Genomic DNA, 18,021 nt, shown 5'->3' with positions numbered 1-18,021 from the left:
CGACGTGGAGCTGAGCCTCCTCCAAGACGATTTCACCTTTCGACAGTAGAAGCCGCCCCTCTGGAGCCCCTTCCCAGGCTGTGCCTGCACCCGGCGAGGGGTGTGCTGTCTGGCAGAGGCTTCCAGGCGCGCCCCGCTTTTGGTTTGGGAGGCGGGGTCCACTGCGGGTAGACTCCGGGCCTCCGCTCCGGGATAACTGCGCTCTGGGTATCTGCGGCCCTCTGTGTTCCATGCTCTTACTTTTTTCCCTATTGACCTGGGAGAGAGGACTGCAGTTTAGAAATCTAGACTTAAAGAGCTCATTGTTTTTCAGGTCATGCTTGCAGATACTGAAATTTGGTTTTCCCCCCTCCCTGTCTCACCCTGGGACGTGGGTCAGAAGATTCGAGCTCTAGGCTCCTGGGGCTTGCTAGCTTAGCGCCTCTCAGCCATGCTCTTCTCTTGTGTCCCTGGGGACGACAGTGCTGACCCCTCAGATGTGTTGTGAGACTTAAGTAAGACGAGGTCTGAGGAAGGACGTTAGAGTTGGGAAGGATAGCATCCTCAAGGCCGTGCGTCACACCCCGCGCCCATGCGAGGTTTATACACTTGGAAAATTAAACTTGCTTTTTACTACTGCAGCTCTTCTTGGAGCTGGTAGAAAGCTTAGAGACAATTTGTCGGCACTTTTAGCAAGGACTTCATGACATCGGTTTGTGCGATCGCCTCGTTTCTCCATCCGTTTCTGCCTCTATCTCTAACCTTTGCTCTTCTTTCCGACTTGCGTGTTCTGGCTGCGTGATGTGCACCCTGATATAAGCAGCTGGAAAGTCTTTTTGGAGCAAGTTGTGGGAAGAAGAGCCGGCCACACAAGTAAATATTGTCACACCAGTTTGCTTTCTTCTCCTTTGAGTTTTAGAGTGAGGATGGGCAGCCACACTGTTCCTCAGGAGAGCACTTTGGAAGTGTCACTTTCTCTACAATAGCAACCCAAGTGTCAACGCCAGTCCGTTTGAGAGAGACCGCTTCTGGGGCAATGGGGTGAATTTTGTCAGCTCCTTGACTGAAAAATAACCCATGATTCTTAACTGTTACCTTTTAGAATGAACATTTTTTTACAAGAAAAATGCAGACAACCTTTATATTGAAATTGGCCATTTGTAATAAACTTTATTTCAAGTTTTTCCCATATGATAATCAGGGAGTGTTTAACTAAAGAAAGTATTTTATTGCTTCAAGATAGGTCCTTGTACAAAGTTATTTTTCATTATCTTTTATTTAGAGTGCCCCTATTTGGCATTCTAAGTTCTGACTCACATCCAGAAATGGGAAATAGAGGCAGGGTAGAACCAATGTTCATATTTTAAGTATTGTTAATATTTTATTGGAATTTTATTTTGTGTGCATTGTATGTGACACTGAATGGTAAATTGCTTTTTAAGTGCAATTTCTTTGTTGAAAAATCAGATTTAGATAATTTTATTAACTTGCACCTATTCTCTAAATTGAGAGCCTATTGCTACAAGTGGATGATCTGTAAACAAGGGTTAATTTATTGATACGTCTATAGCAAATTATTGGTCAGTCCAAGACTCAAACCATAGCTTTGCCTTCTGATCAGTGCTAAGTTTATATCTCAGGGAGCACAGCTACTGCATTTGTTTTCTTTATCTAAAGTTAACAAAGTTAAAGTGAAATGATATACGTATCACTACCAAGATATTTCAGAGTTTTTGAACTTCTACTGTACCTGGCCGTTATAAGAATTTCAGCCAAACCCACACAGTGTAAATTCATCTCACAGTTGTATTTCTTATTTTGGCTCTATGAATGTAATCTATGGAGCCCATGAGTGTTTTTTGGCACAATATGTCCCCAGTGTTTATATTGCTGTGCAGATGAATACGTTTGAGTTGTAATTAAATAGAATTTATTTTATTTTTTTCAGTTCTGTCGGGAGGTCCATTGCCTCAAGGGCATGAATTTGAACTGTATGAAGTTCGATTTCACTGGGGAAGAGAAAACCAGCGTGGTTCTGAGCACACAGTTAATTTCAAAGCTTTTCCCATGGAGGTAAGAATAACAGATCATCTCGTAAAACTCTTATTGTTCATGGAAAGTATTCAGCGATTTACTGAAAATGGTTTAGTTTAAAAGTAGATGCACAGCTTTTGAATTTTTACCAATTTACATTACAATTAAAAAGTGTGTAATGAAATGTAAGCTTAGGGCAGCAAATGGAGCTTCCCGGGGACTTTAGCGGGCTTGGAGAATGCACATGGGCTGTTGGACGTAAAGGTAATCTATTAAGTAAAGCCATTAAGCTTCATCCTGCTATTGCTGCTGTAAAAATTCTGCCTCTGCAGATTCTGTAGGTCACTTTTGTGGATGCTCTGAATTGGTAATAAGCTGAAAACAAATAACTTTTGGAGAAACCTCAGTAGTCATTAAAGTCTAGTTTAGGTCTGATTAAAATTGGTAGGTTGGATCTATTTACCACAAGCAATGAGCGCACGAGAGAGATTTTTAGAAAGTCATTTTTCTGTTTGAAGAATTCCTCTTCTCATCTTTTTTAGTCAGCGGCTGCTCTTTTTCCAATATCTGGTCGAAGTTATCATTTCTTCCTTGGGACTTGAGTTCCTTCTCTAAGCAGAATGACTTTCTCCCTGATCTTTGATCTCCTGCTTGGTAGATTGAGGCCTTGGCACTGATCTCATGGATTGTAACCTTTAGTATCTAAAGTGTCTTTCTCACTGACTGTGGGCTTCTGTTATGGACACAATGTTTGTGTACCCCCCAAAATTCATATGTTGAAACTCTACCCACCCCAGTGTTGTGGTATTAGGAGGTGGGGCCTTCGGGAGGTGATTTGGGTTAGACGAGGTCATGAGGGTGGGGCCTTCATGAATGGAATTAGTGCCCTCGTAAGAGTCTGGAGAGTTTGCTTCTCTGCTCTCTGCCTTGTGATGCCAGGATGAGAGGACAGCCATCTACAAGCCAGGACGTGGGCCCTCACCAGGCATCAGACCTGCCAGCACCTTGATCTTGGACTTCCCAGCCTCCAGAACTGAGAACTAAATTGTTGTTTAAGCCTCCAGTCTGGCAATTTGTTACACAGCCTGAGCTAAGGAAGCTCCTGACGAGAAGGCTACCCCTCATTTCCATTTTACTATCATCCTTTCACGCAGTGCCAGGACCGTCAGAGACAACCCAGGCTGGTAGTTGAGATGTCCCTGTTGGTCCTGGCCTTGTTTATATTTCTTTCATAAGGACCCACTGTCTGGGACATAGCCCTCCAGCAGCAGGTAATATTTTGGGGGATGCTGGGGTGCCTGCCTTCCTTCTCTGTTGTCGCCAGCTGCACATATACTTAACCTTGTATGGCTCTGCTCGTGGTCAGTCCACGTCCAGTACTGCCTCAGTGACTGAAGTCACTACTGTATAATTTTTATAAACACCATATGCCTCAAAGAATGAAGTTAGAGGAAGTATTTCTCAACATTTCTTTAATTACAATTTTAAAAACTCCCTTTGGAAGCTCAGAATACCCCTTTCATTAAAAAAAACCTCAAATCTTAAAAGTGAAATAATGAATGTCTTGACGATGGAAGAGAAAAAACACACAATTGCAGCATGTTGAAGAGAATATGTGAGATATATATACACACACACATATATACATGCACACTTTTGTGATGGTGAGGACAATAACAGCTTATTAAAGGCCTTGATTGGGAAGGTTGGGTCTTCAAATGTCACCTTTCTAGGGCTTTTTCTCAAAGCCTACAGACACCCTCTCTTTTCTAACTGCCTTAAAACAATTCTGCCCTGTCTCTGTGTCACCTCTGGCTACTGCTCTGTCCTTACTCACCATGAGAAGGAAAAGTTCACACCAGATGCAACAAAGAGGAAAGAGGACCCTCCAAAACAATTAAATCTATGGGGTGTGGAGGGCCAAGAGGGGTAGGAAAGGCCGCTGGATCGTTTTGTTTCTACCAGCCCTCAAAGACCTGCTTTAATAATAAAAACTTGAGGGGGAGATGGAATAATTGGGTAGGCAACAACCTCTTGATGGGAATCAGTGGCCTCGCTTGTGACGCACGGTATTTACCGTCTTGGGAAAGTTTCCTTAGGTTAGTGAGTCAGTGGCGTGTGCTCTTTGCTCTGCGGTTGGATAGAATTTCTGGACCAAATGTTCAGACTGGTTCTGCTCCTTGGTGGTGGTGTAGCTGCTCCAGTCCATTAACCACAGGTAATGAAAGGTTTGTTTGGAGTGGAAATTAAATTCTGGTAGTGAGGTTTTGTTTCTGTAGAAATCGTTATAGTTAGCATCGTGGGATGACTGACTGTAGTTTTTCCAAAATAGGTTATGAATAATATTTGTATCCTTTGTTATCCCAGATTATCCCTGACCCAATCTAAGAGAAAATACGTGTATCAATCACCCCGGTGTTTGTTTAGTGCTGTGTCCTATTGAGTGCGTGAATGCTGTGGATGTGCAGAATTAGAGGGGATATCTGCAGGCAGGTGGGGTTTTGTTTTGTTTTGTCTTGTTTTAATGGAGGCTGTGAATACTGAGCTGGGCTTTAAGAAGGAGAGGGCTCCCAGGGTGTGCTGAAGGAGTGGAGAGAGGGACTCCACATACAATAGTCCAGGGTGGAATGAGATGGCTGATGTGGAGACAGGTAGATAACTTGCCACTGGGGTCCTGGTCCTGAACTGCCATCGAGGGCTACCTCGAACACAAGGGTGAAGCCAACAGGATTAGCTGTGTGTGGGGACCAGGTACCCTTTTGGATACATGATTAAAAATTTTTTTAGGACATTTTCCATATTTTATTTACATTTTAGGAGTAATCTCTAATCACATATCAATACATATTTCCTTTTTGTTGATTTCACTTAAACTTCAATGGATGATTTATTAAATAAACACTGTAAACAAATATTTACTTGTCTGTTACATGTAACAGGAATGGCTTTTAACAGAAATTCATCAACCTCCTTCTTGGCTTTTAAGAATGATAAATACAGATATAAAAACAATCCTGAATGTATTTTGTTACTACTAGAAGCCAGCACCCACATCGCTTCAAAAGGTAACACATTTTGTGACTTCAAACAATTTAAACTCTGGCTCTTTCACTAAGCCAGATGGTTAAAGCGTGCAATTTTTGTTTTCCCTTCTTAAGGTTTTTAGTTTTCAGAAACACACATTTCTCGCCGTGCTTGCTTTCATCTTGTAAACCTGACTTCTATTATGAATATTCCAGGTTTATGCCTAATGGCAGTTTCCTACCAGGAAAAAAATGTGCTGCATTTTTCTTCTTGTTACCTGAAAACATAATTTTACTTAACATGTGGATATTTTGCATTGTGAAATTTAATCAAGACAGCCACATGAGAAGGTTGTAGATTTAAGACCAACTGGAGATCCCATCGAGTTAATTTCTGTATGTTTGTCCTGGTGGCTGTGGAAGCTTCATATTTTCTTTGATGTCATTAAATGTCTTTGCCTTTGAAGTCCAACCGTCAATGCTATATGAGTGAATTTAGCTCTTTTGCTGACACCGGGATGCTCGGTGCATCCACCATACCACTAGAATTATTATTCCATTCATATTAATTTTGGTTACAAATCTAACTGATGGAGGAAGTTCTAGGTATTTAGGTTCACATTCAGCTTTCAGGCTACATATTCTGTTTTCATCACCTGTTTTTGGAGACTGTCATCATCTTTGCTACCTCAAGGTAGCCTAACTCTGTGGTCTGTATAATTCTTGCTAAATTATGATTAATCTTTATACATGAACAGCTACTTTCATACTTTTGTGGGAGAGTACTTCCCAGGCATTTAGATTTTATGCTGGATCAGTAAAATTTTTTATTTTCATTTTTCAATTACAGTTGACATTCAGTATTATTTTATATTGAATGGTTAGACATTTATATTATTTATGAAGTGATCCCCCCAGTAAGTCTAGTACCCACCTGGCACCATACATAGTTATTGCAATATTATTGACTATATTCCCTATATGCTGTACTTTGCATTCCCCTGACTATTTTGTAACTACCGATTTGTACTTTTGAATCACTTCATGTTTTTTACTCAGGCCTGGATCAGTAAAAAAAAGTTAAAAAAAATTAGAGGATTGGAGATCATCAGCATGGCCAAATTTTATTTTTCCAAATAAAAACATTACTTTCTGCTCTCCCCACCATTCCTTAAAGAGAGGATTTTTACTTTAATAGCTAATTGGAGGAAGGATATGGTTTGAGAATAATAAACACAGACCTATAAATTGAATAGTTTTAACTTTTAAAAAACTCACTTATTTCTGTTTGTCTTATTTCACTGCAGATGAATGATAGTTTTGTCAGGATGGGCACTAATCCTTCCCACAGACCAGCAGGGGAGCATGTATGGTGGGTCTGACTTCCTTGCCCTTTGGACCTAATAAAAGTTTATGATTTGAGAGTGAATTACCACGAAAGAGGCACAGCATATTGTCAGTGAAATGCTTATCTTAATTTATATTGTATTTAAAGTGCAGCTATTGCTGTGTGTACTCTGAAAGGGCTGGGATAATTGAGCAGCCACATACCAGCTGCTTATGGAAAGTTGGGTGCATTAAAAAAGAGAAAGAATAAACGGAGTTTCATTGTGGAGAGCAAGATTCTTTAATTGTTAAGATCCAGGTCTTGGTTGCAAAATAGGCCAACAAATCATTATGAAGAATTATATATCATAATATAGTACCAGTCCTGCATATTACCCACCCCCCTTAGTGTTCCAGGGCTCCAGATTTCTTATATTTCTTCTTTTCAGGCCAATATAGTGCGTACCATTTGAGTGTTCTTTTAGTGAAAATGACCTGGCCTTTTGGGTTGCTCCCACCTCATTTGTGCATTCACATGTATTTTACTGCTCTGAGGAGATGCCAGGAAGAGCTTCTTGTTTAACAGTGAAATGATGGTCTTTTCAAGCTATTTCGCTTCCATGGTTATCTCAAGTAGAGCTTCATGTTTGTGAATCTCCAAAATAGAGACTCCCATTGACTTCGTAAAGAAATGTAAGAGGGTGACTGTAGTGAGACAGGACATGGGAGGATTAGACACATAAGATACATAATTAAAGAATTATTTTTAAAAGGAACTTTAGAAATCACCTGGCCCACTAACGAAGGAGAAATCTGAGGCTCCAGATGGTTAAGGGTCACAGGGCAACTCAGAGGAAACCACAGTGTATGACCTGGGTGAAGAAGAGTCTATTTTGGTTAATTAAATATTTCATTTAAGAAAGAATCACTGGGGCGGGGGGGGGGGCACCTGTAATGCTCTCAACAATAAAAAAGAAAGAAAAATTATCCTTTATTATCTATCTTTTCTCTAATGGCTTAGGTGGAAAGAGACAACACAATGGTCTTCGTCCCTGTGGGGAGCTTTTGTGTCTCTGCACCCCACTCGGAGGCCACTGCCTTTCAGCCCTGCATGGAACCACTGCAGTGAGGCTGTAGCGTCATGCCCGGCCTTACGGGCTGTGAAGACGAAAGCCAGAGTGGCTTTGCGGAGGTATAGGAGGTGGGGTATTGCAAAGGTGGAACCCTTCTGCCCCCTGAGAACTGGGCTGGGTTCAATGGACCATCTTGTCCCACTCACTTTGCTGAGTGCACATCTGAGGTCAGAGAGGAAGGTGACTGAGTGACGTCTAGGAAATGGCAGGAGGCACAGGAGACCTGTGAACTAACTTCTGCTCCAAGCAGTGCTGTTTTTCACTGTCCAAAGCTGATTCTTATTAGGAAAATCCACTCCAGTTTGAGATTTTATTTGCAACGATTGTTAATACTTTGGATAGGGGTTGCTTTATGTGTAAAAAAGAAAGCTTGCAAGAAGAGACGTTAAGACTGATACTAAAGGAAACAATTTGAAATTTGAACGTTCCGCTTCTTTGGGAAGTTTTATTATTTTGATCAAAAAAAGGAACATTTAGTCTCTAAATATAATGACTGTTATGATTATTACTTTGTATTCTGGAGTCTTCCACAGGGCGAGCAGAGTGAGCCTCATGGATAAACAGATGCAGGAATTAGAACCTTGCGCTATGGCCTCTTTGGTGGTCATAATTGCGAAATTCCCTCTCACATCTTAGTAAAAAAAAACAAAAAAACAAATTTTATGTTTCCTGAATTCTAATGAACACTTGCATTTTTACTCCATAAAAATCATGTTCCTGTTTTGATTTAGCATGTTAATTTTTTTCATTTATTAAAATGCATTTAGTGCAGAAACCCCACAGTTTACTGAATGGAAAATAAATTATAATGTTGAGCAAACAGAAATGTTCTCTTAACTGTAACACACGATGTGGCAATCTGCCGTTCCCACTTAGAAAAAGAAGTGTGTAAGGTCAACTTGACCTTTGAGTGGTCACTTTGAACCTACCTTTGATTTTATATTTGTAAGTATTTCTTTTAGTAGATTATTCTTTGTCATTGTTTGAAGTTGTATAAAAGGTTTCTTAGGGAAGTGAATTTGAAAGAAGCATTTATAGTGCAGTTGAGTTTACGATATAAGGCAAATTTGTAGAAAATAAGTTCCTATAAATGAATATGATATATAATTAACTTATAGGTAGTTATTGACTTGCTGCTGGTAAAACAAAATTAAATTGGGTTCTAACAGTTGTAAGTTTTATGGTAAAATACATCTCAGTATGCCTTCAGATAAAAAATGCTCTCATTTAAATATATAGTCTATAACCAAGTGGCCAACTTTAAAATAACTCATTCCCTTCCTTCCTTCCTTCCTTCCTTCCTTCCTTCCTTCCTTCCTTCCTTCCTTCCTTCCTTCCTTCCTTCCTCCCTCCCTCCCTCCCTCCCTCCCTCCCTCCCTCCCTCCCTCCCTCCCTCCCTCCCTTCCTTCCTTCCATCATCAGTCCATCCATCCATCTACCCATCCATCTGATCAACAGTATCTCTTGGGAACCTACTCTTCAGGACCTGGGCTAAGTGATAGGGATACAGCACAGAGTGCAGTAGACACCCCATGGGTGTTTATTACATTGGAGGAGTCCAAATGCAGTGTAAGTGATTTGTCTCCTCCCCCTTTCTCTTAACTTGATGAGTGTTTAGAAGGTATAATTTAGTGTGTGTATCTGTGGCATTTAAAGAGCTTCATCCCCTCTACCCTCTGTGTATAGTATTCAAATTCCAGCCCTTAGAAGCTAGAGGAAAATTTTTGAAGACACTTATTAGAAAGCAAATATGTTATTTGAGGTGTAAACGATTGTTAACCAAACAAATATTTATCAACTAGTATGTGAAAGGCACTGTGCTGGGCATAACCTTGCTATAGGTGGCTGTACGCTGGATCAACTACCATAGCTTAACAAAATTGGAATCAATGAGGCAGGGTAGGAAGGCCTGACGGTGGGGATAAGTTAAGGGTCTAGGTTCTGGAAAGCTGCTAGACAACATGGCACTAGAGCTGCTGCCTCGATGAACAGTGGGGTCCTGTGGGAGGGAGTCAGGATGTGTACTTGGTGGGAATTTAGGCTCATAAATCAGAAAAACCAGGATTTAAATCCAAACTCTGCAGTCATGGGCAAGCTAGTAAACCTCTTCCAGCCTCGATGTTCTTGTCTGTAGAAAGGACTCAAAACTAGCTCAGAAGTTTCCGAAGAGTAAACCCTTCATTGTGTATTTTCTGTTATTAGGAAGAGGTGAAGTAGTAGTGATGACAGAAATCTAGTGAAATATCCTGAGGGGAACCCAAAAGCTTTTTTGTGTTACTATAAATAAGAAATGCAGAAAATAGGAATGGAGAAGAAAGTTTGAAGTCTTTTTTTCTTTAAAACCCGTACTCCCCACTTTAGTTGAGTATAATTTTCTATAAGTATAATCAATATGACATTTCCTGGTCATTTTTTCTGACATATTATTATTATTATTCATGCATATGCAGTTGAATTTATATTAGCTTATTTTGTAGCAAAAATCAAGTAAATATTTTCTGTGTAAGATAGTTGGGTAGCAGTATGATAAAAACTCTGACTGAATGGAAGGACATTAAAAAATTTTTAACTCCGTAAGATCTCAACCAGTATAAAAGCTATATATGTTTTTCTGGGTGTTTTTTTTTGTTTTTTTTTGTATTTATGAATGACCGCTTAAAATGGCACAGTGATGTTAGTAAGATAAATGGTGCCCTGGTCACTGCTTTACTGTGCTTGAATACATTTTTTCTTTTATCTTCTTCGGGCCACGCTCAGCAGAAACTTACCGTGGAATCCTAGAACAGCATACCATGGGTCCTAGGGGAAACTGGACTTTTTGGTTCAGGGTTCCCTAGGAGGCAGCCTGCTTGGATGATATTAAAAAAGGATCAGTTAGGTAGAGCTACATTCAGTCCAGTTCACCATGGTGTTTGCTATTGGACTTTGGTGCAAAAGGGTAATACAGTTGTACCCCCCCTTAGGAAACTTAGGGAGAGACTGTAAAAAGTAGTGATGTATTGGAGGCACCATACATTGAATATCTCATAAGTGGTAGAAAATATTGTTATTGAACATAATCTGATACTCACTTAAAGTGCTTCCTAAGAGCATTTTAAGGGCATACTTAGCTGTATTGGATGTAAATGTTGTAACTTAGTACAATATAGCTGTTTTTTTAGAAGCCTTGAAATGAATAGGAAAAAAGAATGCAGATTTTAAACTGTTGGCTATAAACATTAAGTGGAGCAGGAAGGCATTTCTGCTTGTAAGTCCTGACAAATGAAAGACGACCTTTTTTCATCAATTAATGTTTTCACTTGAGGACCCTAAGGCAAGTACATTCTCTGAACCTAGCTTAATGAATCGCTTAGAGCTCTGGATGAGAGAGTTTATTTAGTGGAACCAGTTTATTTGGTTTCAGAGTTAATGTTTCCCATGAATATTCCTTGGTGAGTTCTATAAATTGGTGAGTTCTCTGAGAAGCTCCCATAAAGAGATCTCTTCTCCCCAGCTCTAGTTCTGAGCAAATTAGGAGATAAGGCATTATTAGGGTCATCAGATGGATAACAAAAATATCACCTCTGTTGTGGATAGAACAACCTTGGAGACATAGCTTAGTGTGAGAGGAAAGGTGGGGGATGAGTGAGGTTCCAGATAGGGTTTATTAGCTTGTTTTCTAAGGGTAGCTCAAATTTCAAAAGAGGAAAAAAAATAGGGAGGAGTGAGTTGAAGGAGTGGAGTGGAAGGTCAGCCTTATTTAGGGAAAAATCCCTCTTTATAGGAACCAAGAACAGGGAAGAGGCATTTCCCGTTAACAAGACCAACTATTCCAAATTCTCCTACTTTAAAATTCCATGGTACTAGATACTAGGGAGAGATCATCCACATCTGGGAATCAATGAAGGAAGTCCCATTTCCTTTTATTGCAGGTTTGTTCACTTTAACCATCTGTGACCATGTACCTTTTGTTTGCTGCTCCATTGTACCTGGGATAGTCATACATTCTAGAAAGAGTTGGGGGTGGAGTGAGCAAGGATTTTTGAAGCATATGTAGGATTTAATTTTTTTCTGTCTGATTTATATGGGTGGGGTTTTGTCCAATTCACTATCGAAGCTTAGGTCAGTCATTGTTCCAACCAAAGGCATAACTAAGGGTGGTTTATGGATATTTCGTTTTTCAAAAATTGTGACCCGGGTCCAGGGCTTAAATCATTAATCCTATTCCAAATTTGGGTTGTATGGTGCTGGAAATATTTTGCAATAATTTTTAAAAACAAATGCTACTTATCCACCTTGTTATGGAGAACAAATATTACAGATTTTTATCAGTGGGCATTGTTCCTAATTAACTTATCAGCCCTGACATGCTTTAACTGTGTTCCCAATCTTGCTGGTTTCTAACTGATCTAGCGCTTGGTTACACTAAAGAGCTTGACTGTGTTTGTCAATGGCTTGGGTCACAGTGGAATAAAGTCCACTCCATCAGTAATTGAGCTACCTTTCTCTCAGCTGAGCTCCATGGGTTACTGCTTCCTGTGTAGTTCTTTCTCCTCTAGAGGCTGTTTCCCCAGGAGCAAGTGAACAGAAAGAGACTATTGAATTTTGAATCAGTTAAGAAGGCAAAATGGTGAAGTGGTTCAGTTAACAAACATTTGTTAAGTGTCTGCATTTAAAGGCAAACCCTAAGAGAAATATAAAATGGAAAAAAACAGTATTTGTGTTTAATGATTTAGCCTGGTTGGAAGAGGTGGAATTAAGATAGAACCATGTGAAAAGATAGCAATTAAAGGGTGAAATGACAATGTAAAATGATTCAAAACACTTAAGCAACTACTGTGTGTTTGTTGCTGTGATTGGTGCTGATGTATGACAATTCATGGGAAATAATCAAGGTGTAGAAGAAGTCTAAATTTCCCGACAGGGTGACGGATGTATTTTAAAAAATGGCTATAATATGTGAAAATAGTTTTAGGGGATGAAATATAAAAGGGGACACACATCATGGAATTTCTGCTGGGCTCAGAGAAAACTGTGGAAAGGAATGAATATTGGAGTGGTGTCTTAATGATTAAGTAGACGTTTGCTGGATAAAAATGACATGGATGGAAAAAGAAGAGGGGGATGTGAGAGATGGAGTAGGGGGCATATGGATAGGGCTTGCTGAGTGATTAGAAAAGGCCAGAATGATGCTGAGAAATGGAACTTGAGTAATTGGAATAGGTGATGGAACAATTAATAGCAAAAAAGGGAGTCAGAAACTGAGGTTCCATGGTGCAGAGAAGCTGATGAAATTGAGTTAATAAATCATATTATCTTAACAAAAGCCACTTTATCCTGTTACTATCAATATTGTTTTTAATCTCAGAACATCCTCAAATTAGGTTAAGAAAAATAGTAATTGGTGTCACAGTTCCTTGAAAAGTTTTAAAATGCCCTTAGCTGTAGGTAGGATGAAGAGATAAAAATGTGTGAAGCTACACTAAACCTTCTGTAATTTGAGTTGTAATTGGACCTAATCTTTCTCTACACAACAGAGGAGTGAATTAAACTGAAGATTACTAGACTTTACTTTTATTGTTAATTGGAGTTGATTTGTGTTCTTAAGGGGAAAATTTTCCAGCTTTGGGATTTTCATTCCCCCTTTTTAGTTTAATGATCTTAATTTGTTGATCTTCACAGGGTAGTATGTATTTCTGCCTGGGTTTCCAAGGCATCACCCAGCAGAAACTCTTTGTGTGTTTTTCAAAGGGCCTTTCTTTGGGATGGGTACAGCTTGTGTTGTCAGTTGCTGTTTCCGGAGTCCCTGTTCCTCTGTCATACCCTTCCCATGGCCCATGTTATTTTCAAAAGAGATGTCCTATCCAGTCAGTGCACCTGATGGCTCCCACAAATTTCTGTACTTTAAAAATTAAAGAAAGTGGCAATAATAAAAAAGATATTGACTGTGAAAGGAACAAATGGAGGTGCATCAAATGACATGAATATTTACATTTATATATATGTAAATTTTAATAGAGCTTTATTTTGAATTTGGTGTGAAAACCAAATTTTTGCAAATAACAATTTTATTTTAGATTATTAGAATTTGTGTATTGGCATTACTGATGTGGTTGAGCTAAAACTCTCTGGAGAACTAGACTTTTTGCTTCTTGATTCTAGTTAAAATTGAGCCCTCTTTATAGGAAGAATTATCCTTGGTTGAGTTTAATGTCAGAAACATGTAAGTCACATCTCTTATTGAACAAATGTTGAGTCTTGTGGGGACAACGAGTTGCGAGAATGGCAGATAACTTAACCTTTGTTTTCCCAGTACTTTTGTCTTTTGGGGGGGCTTGGGGAAGATATAGGACTGACCAACCACTATAGTATTTTTTGGAATACTATTCAGTAAGCATGTGCGCAGTGTTATTGTAACTGGAACCCAAGTTCAGCTGCCTGCCACCACAAAAATCAAACTCATGAGGCAGATGCTAGTGAAAAAGGAAAGTGGTTCATTCAAGTGCCAGTAACCTGAGGAGATGGGGACTCTTGTGAAGCCCAAACATCTCAGTGCAGGCAGAGGTTTTCATTAGGAGGGTGAGGGAAAGCAGAACAAAGAAATCAAGGGAAGGGGTTGAAAAGTTCTCTACGTGCAGGCCAGCACAGTCCATTCCGATAAGGATCTCAGAACTGGTCAAGTGATAGTTTGGTGTGCATCATCCTGGTCTTTGTCATCCTGGTTCTACATCATCCTAGTTCTATGGTTGAAGGCCAGCAATTCTCCCAGAATTGGGATGACTCAAGGTCAGAGTCTGTATCTTCTGAAGTTAGTTCCTAGGATTCTTGTACAAGCATGCTATTTATCTACATATTAGTCAGAGTCAGCATTTACAGAAGCTAGATGTTAGTCAGAGTCAGCATTTACAGAAACAATGTCAAAAGAATGGTGAGGTGGGTTATAATCCCCACTGCACCATTATGTTTGTGAAACATTAATAGAGATTTTGAGCAGGAGGCTTGGGAGAACTGTGTGTTGAATGACATGGGGATGCCAGGAGAGAGAGGGAATTATAGGAAATATGTCAAAGTTAGCTATAGTCATGTTGAATTTGATATTGGTTGAGACTTTTGTATAATTAAACAAGATAAATTCTATGAATTTTTATGTTTGGAAGTTTGGTTTGACTTCTAGTAGAATTTAAGTTCCTGGCATATAGTGGGCTTTAAATAAATATAAACAAGTGGGTTTAAAAAATAGATGGGAAATTTCTAGGCATAGTGCCAGGTGATGAGTATAAATAGGACAGAGATGTCCTTCTTCCACCTTGGGGATTTTGCTCTTGCTCTTTCCTCTATCTGGAATATTCTTCCTTCAGATAGCCAAATGGCTTCCTCCTTCAGAACCTTTGGGTGTCTATTCAAATGTCACATATTCCATGCAATTAACCTTAACTTTCCTTAACCTGCTTGCAGTCCATGTCCCCCTTCTCTAATTTGTTTTTCTCCATAGCATTTCATAGTAATTTAATAACATATAAATATATATCTATGTATCTATGTATCTATATATAAGCATGTAAATGTGGTAATTTAGCTGGAATTTAGCGGAACTGTAAATTAAGTAGCTAGGCACAAATGCCAGATTGGGAACAAATAATAGAAGCTCTTGAATGTCAGGTTTCTGTTGAGAAGATCTTCTTTGGTCAGATGTATGATGTACACATGGTATTTTACTAAGAGCAGTGGGATCACTGTTCTACATTTCACAGTTATGAATTTTTTACTCATTCTCCAAATACTTATTGAGTACCTACTATGTGTGTTTAGGTACTGGGAAAATACCAATGACAAAATATGCAGAAATCACTTCCTGTGTAAAACTTTTCTCTACTGAAATGTAATTAACTTAAATGATCAGAAGAGATGATGCCCTTTAAGAAATAATTTACAAAAACAGGCATGATGTTCAGATGAGGTCAGCTGGGATGATGGTCTTGACAAGGAAAAGAAGGGAGTGTTAGAAACGATGTGGGGAGTGAACATTCAGAGCTTAATGAGGGCTTTGATAGTTTGAAGATGATGGGAAAAGAGGAATCTGATGCCTCTAAGATTTGAGCCTCAGTAACCAGAAGAATAGTGGAGCTGTAAGGAATGCCAGAAAGGGGGACTGTTTTGGTGGAAAATTGTGATGTATACTTCGACATGCTTTGGATTTAACAGTTGCCTTTCATCCAAGTGGAGATGGCCAGGAAGGGTATGGAAATGCAGATCTGTATCTCATAAGAGATGTCCCAGACCAGGATTTATTGAAGCAGCTGGTATTTACTTATGTACCATTTTAATCTAGCTCTAGGTAAATGAGTTAATATAAGAGCACAACGTATCTTTTCTTCATCCAATGTCATGGGATATCAGTTGCAATTTTAATTTGGTGTCCTATCGCCATTGCTATCAGTCACAGGAAGATGTAATGTTACTGAGTAAGCCTAATCACATGGTACTTTACCAAGAGGAAACTGTATTCCTGAGCCCAGGTAATGGCTATTCTGTGCTCTTAGTTTACACACTATGATTGTAGCTCTAATAGTAGCATATGTTGTCTTTATCCACATCAGTAATTAATCCGTTCTTGAAATTTGCTAAGCTACTCAGCAATAAACCAGTAATACAACCTACTGTTTATTAGTAAGAAATGTTAATGTGAACATAAGAAATTTAGGATTAGATTTATATTCTTAAAATTGCCTTAGCTGATGATACATTTTATGCTCATTGATAACTGCTTTACATTCTTCATGTGTTTACTTTTTAGGGTATTATTAAATGATGATACAGAAAATGCCGCTTAGGCTATTTCGGGAAAAGCTCTGTTTCAGAGCAAAAAGCTCAATCCACTTTTGTCTACTCTTAGATATAACTTTATTTCCAAGAAAAACTATGTTTTGTTTATCGGAGCCCAAATTTGAATTGTAATAAAATTTTTATTTTATTTATTAAATTACTTATGCTCTACATACATCTGAAATATTTGATGTAAGTGACTAATGGACTCCTTTTGCTCAGCATCCCACATCTCTTTTACCACATTTCTTTTTGTCCATTCTTCAGTTGGTGGGTACTTGGTTTGCTTCCACTTTCTGGCGATTATGAATAATGTGGCTATGAACATTTGTATAGTCCAAGTTTTGTGTGTACATATGTTTTCATTTCTCTTGGTTATATACCTAGGTGTGGAAATGCTGAGTCATATGGTAATCCTTTTTTAATATTTTAGGAATTGTTAATTTGTTTTTCTAAGTAGCTGCATCATGTTACAATCCCACCAGCAATTCCAGTTTCTCCACATTCTGGCCAATACTTGTTATCGCCTGTTTTTGTTTTTGTTTTTGAATTCTCTCATTTACATTTATTTTCTCAGATATTAACTCATACACCTGGGTTAGGTTTTTATTTTAAATTTTTTTTAACCTTTATTGTTGAGGGTATTACAATATCCCCCATTTTCCCCCCATTGCCCCCTCCTCCCAGTTCGCATTCCACCCCAGGCCTTCACCACACTATTGTTTGTGTCCATGGGTTATGCATATATGCATGTAAGTTCTTTGTTTAATCTCTGCCCGCTCCCCCTCTTTCCCTCCCTCTGAGATCTGTCAGTCTGTGCCATGCTTCCATGTCTCTGGACCTATTTTGTTCGTCAGTTTATTTTGTTCATTAGATTTCACATATAAGTGAGATCATGTGATATTTGTCTTTCTCAGACTGGCTCATTTCGCTTTGTATAATACTCTCTAGGTCCTTTCATGCTGTCTCAAAGGGTAAGATTCCCTTCTTTTTTTATAGCTGCATAATATTCCACGGTGTAAGTGTCCCACATCTTTTGTATCCACTCATCTACTGATGGGCACTTGGGTTGTTTCCAGATCTTAGCTATTGTAAATTGTGCTGCTATGAATATAGGGGTGCATATATTCTTTCTGATTGGTGTTTCAGGATTCTTAGGATATATTGCTAGAAGTGGGATCTCACTGGGTCAAATGGATTATAGCCATTCTAGTGGGTATGAAGTGGTATCTCATTGTGGCTTTGATTTGCATTTCTCTAGTGAGTAATCATATTGAGCATCTTTTCATGTGCTTATTGGCCACTCATATATCTTTCTTTTCAATCCTTTGCTCATTTAAAAATTTGGATTCTTTGTCTTACTGAGTTGTATGAGCTCTTTATCTATTATAGACACAAGTAATTTATTAGACATGCTTTGCAGATATTTTCTTTCATTCTGTGGGTTGTCCTTACATTTTCTTGATGGTGTTACTGGACATCCAAAAGTTTTTGATTTGGGTGGAGTCTAATTTATCAATTTTTTTTACTTTTTGGTTGTGCTTTTGGTGACATTGCCATCTCTATTTTTTTAAAAGTACAATTTTTACATAAAGAACAATACAAAAAAGTGCTCAAATCATAAGTGTACAATTCATTGCATTTTCATAACATGAAAATACCTATGAAGCCAGAATTCAGATTAATAAACAGAAAACCAATCTCCCAGAAGCTTTTTCCATTCC

General features: G+C 38.8%; 1 protein-coding gene across 2 annotated transcripts in view; it reads left to right on the top strand.

Moving 5' to 3' along the window:
• The window catches only part of CA8 (carbonic anhydrase 8), a 77,938-nt gene that overhangs the window by 11,017 nt on the left and 48,900 nt on the right, over nucleotides 1-18,021 (top strand). For both annotated transcript variants that reach the window (XM_081117199.1, XM_081117200.1), the window contains exon 3: nucleotides 1,928-2,052. In XM_081117199.1, the coding sequence (XP_080973325.1) occupies nucleotides 1,928-2,052 (125 nt within the window). The remainder of the gene's footprint in view (nucleotides 1-1,927; nucleotides 2,053-18,021) is intronic.

This window comes from Miniopterus schreibersii (assembly GCF_964146895.1).
Source record: "Miniopterus schreibersii genome assembly, chromosome: 17".
Classification (NCBI taxonomy): domain Eukaryota; kingdom Metazoa; phylum Chordata; class Mammalia; order Chiroptera; family Miniopteridae; genus Miniopterus; species Miniopterus schreibersii.
The sequence above is the reverse complement of the archived record's forward strand: the minus strand, read 5'-3'. Positions and strand labels throughout refer to the sequence as shown.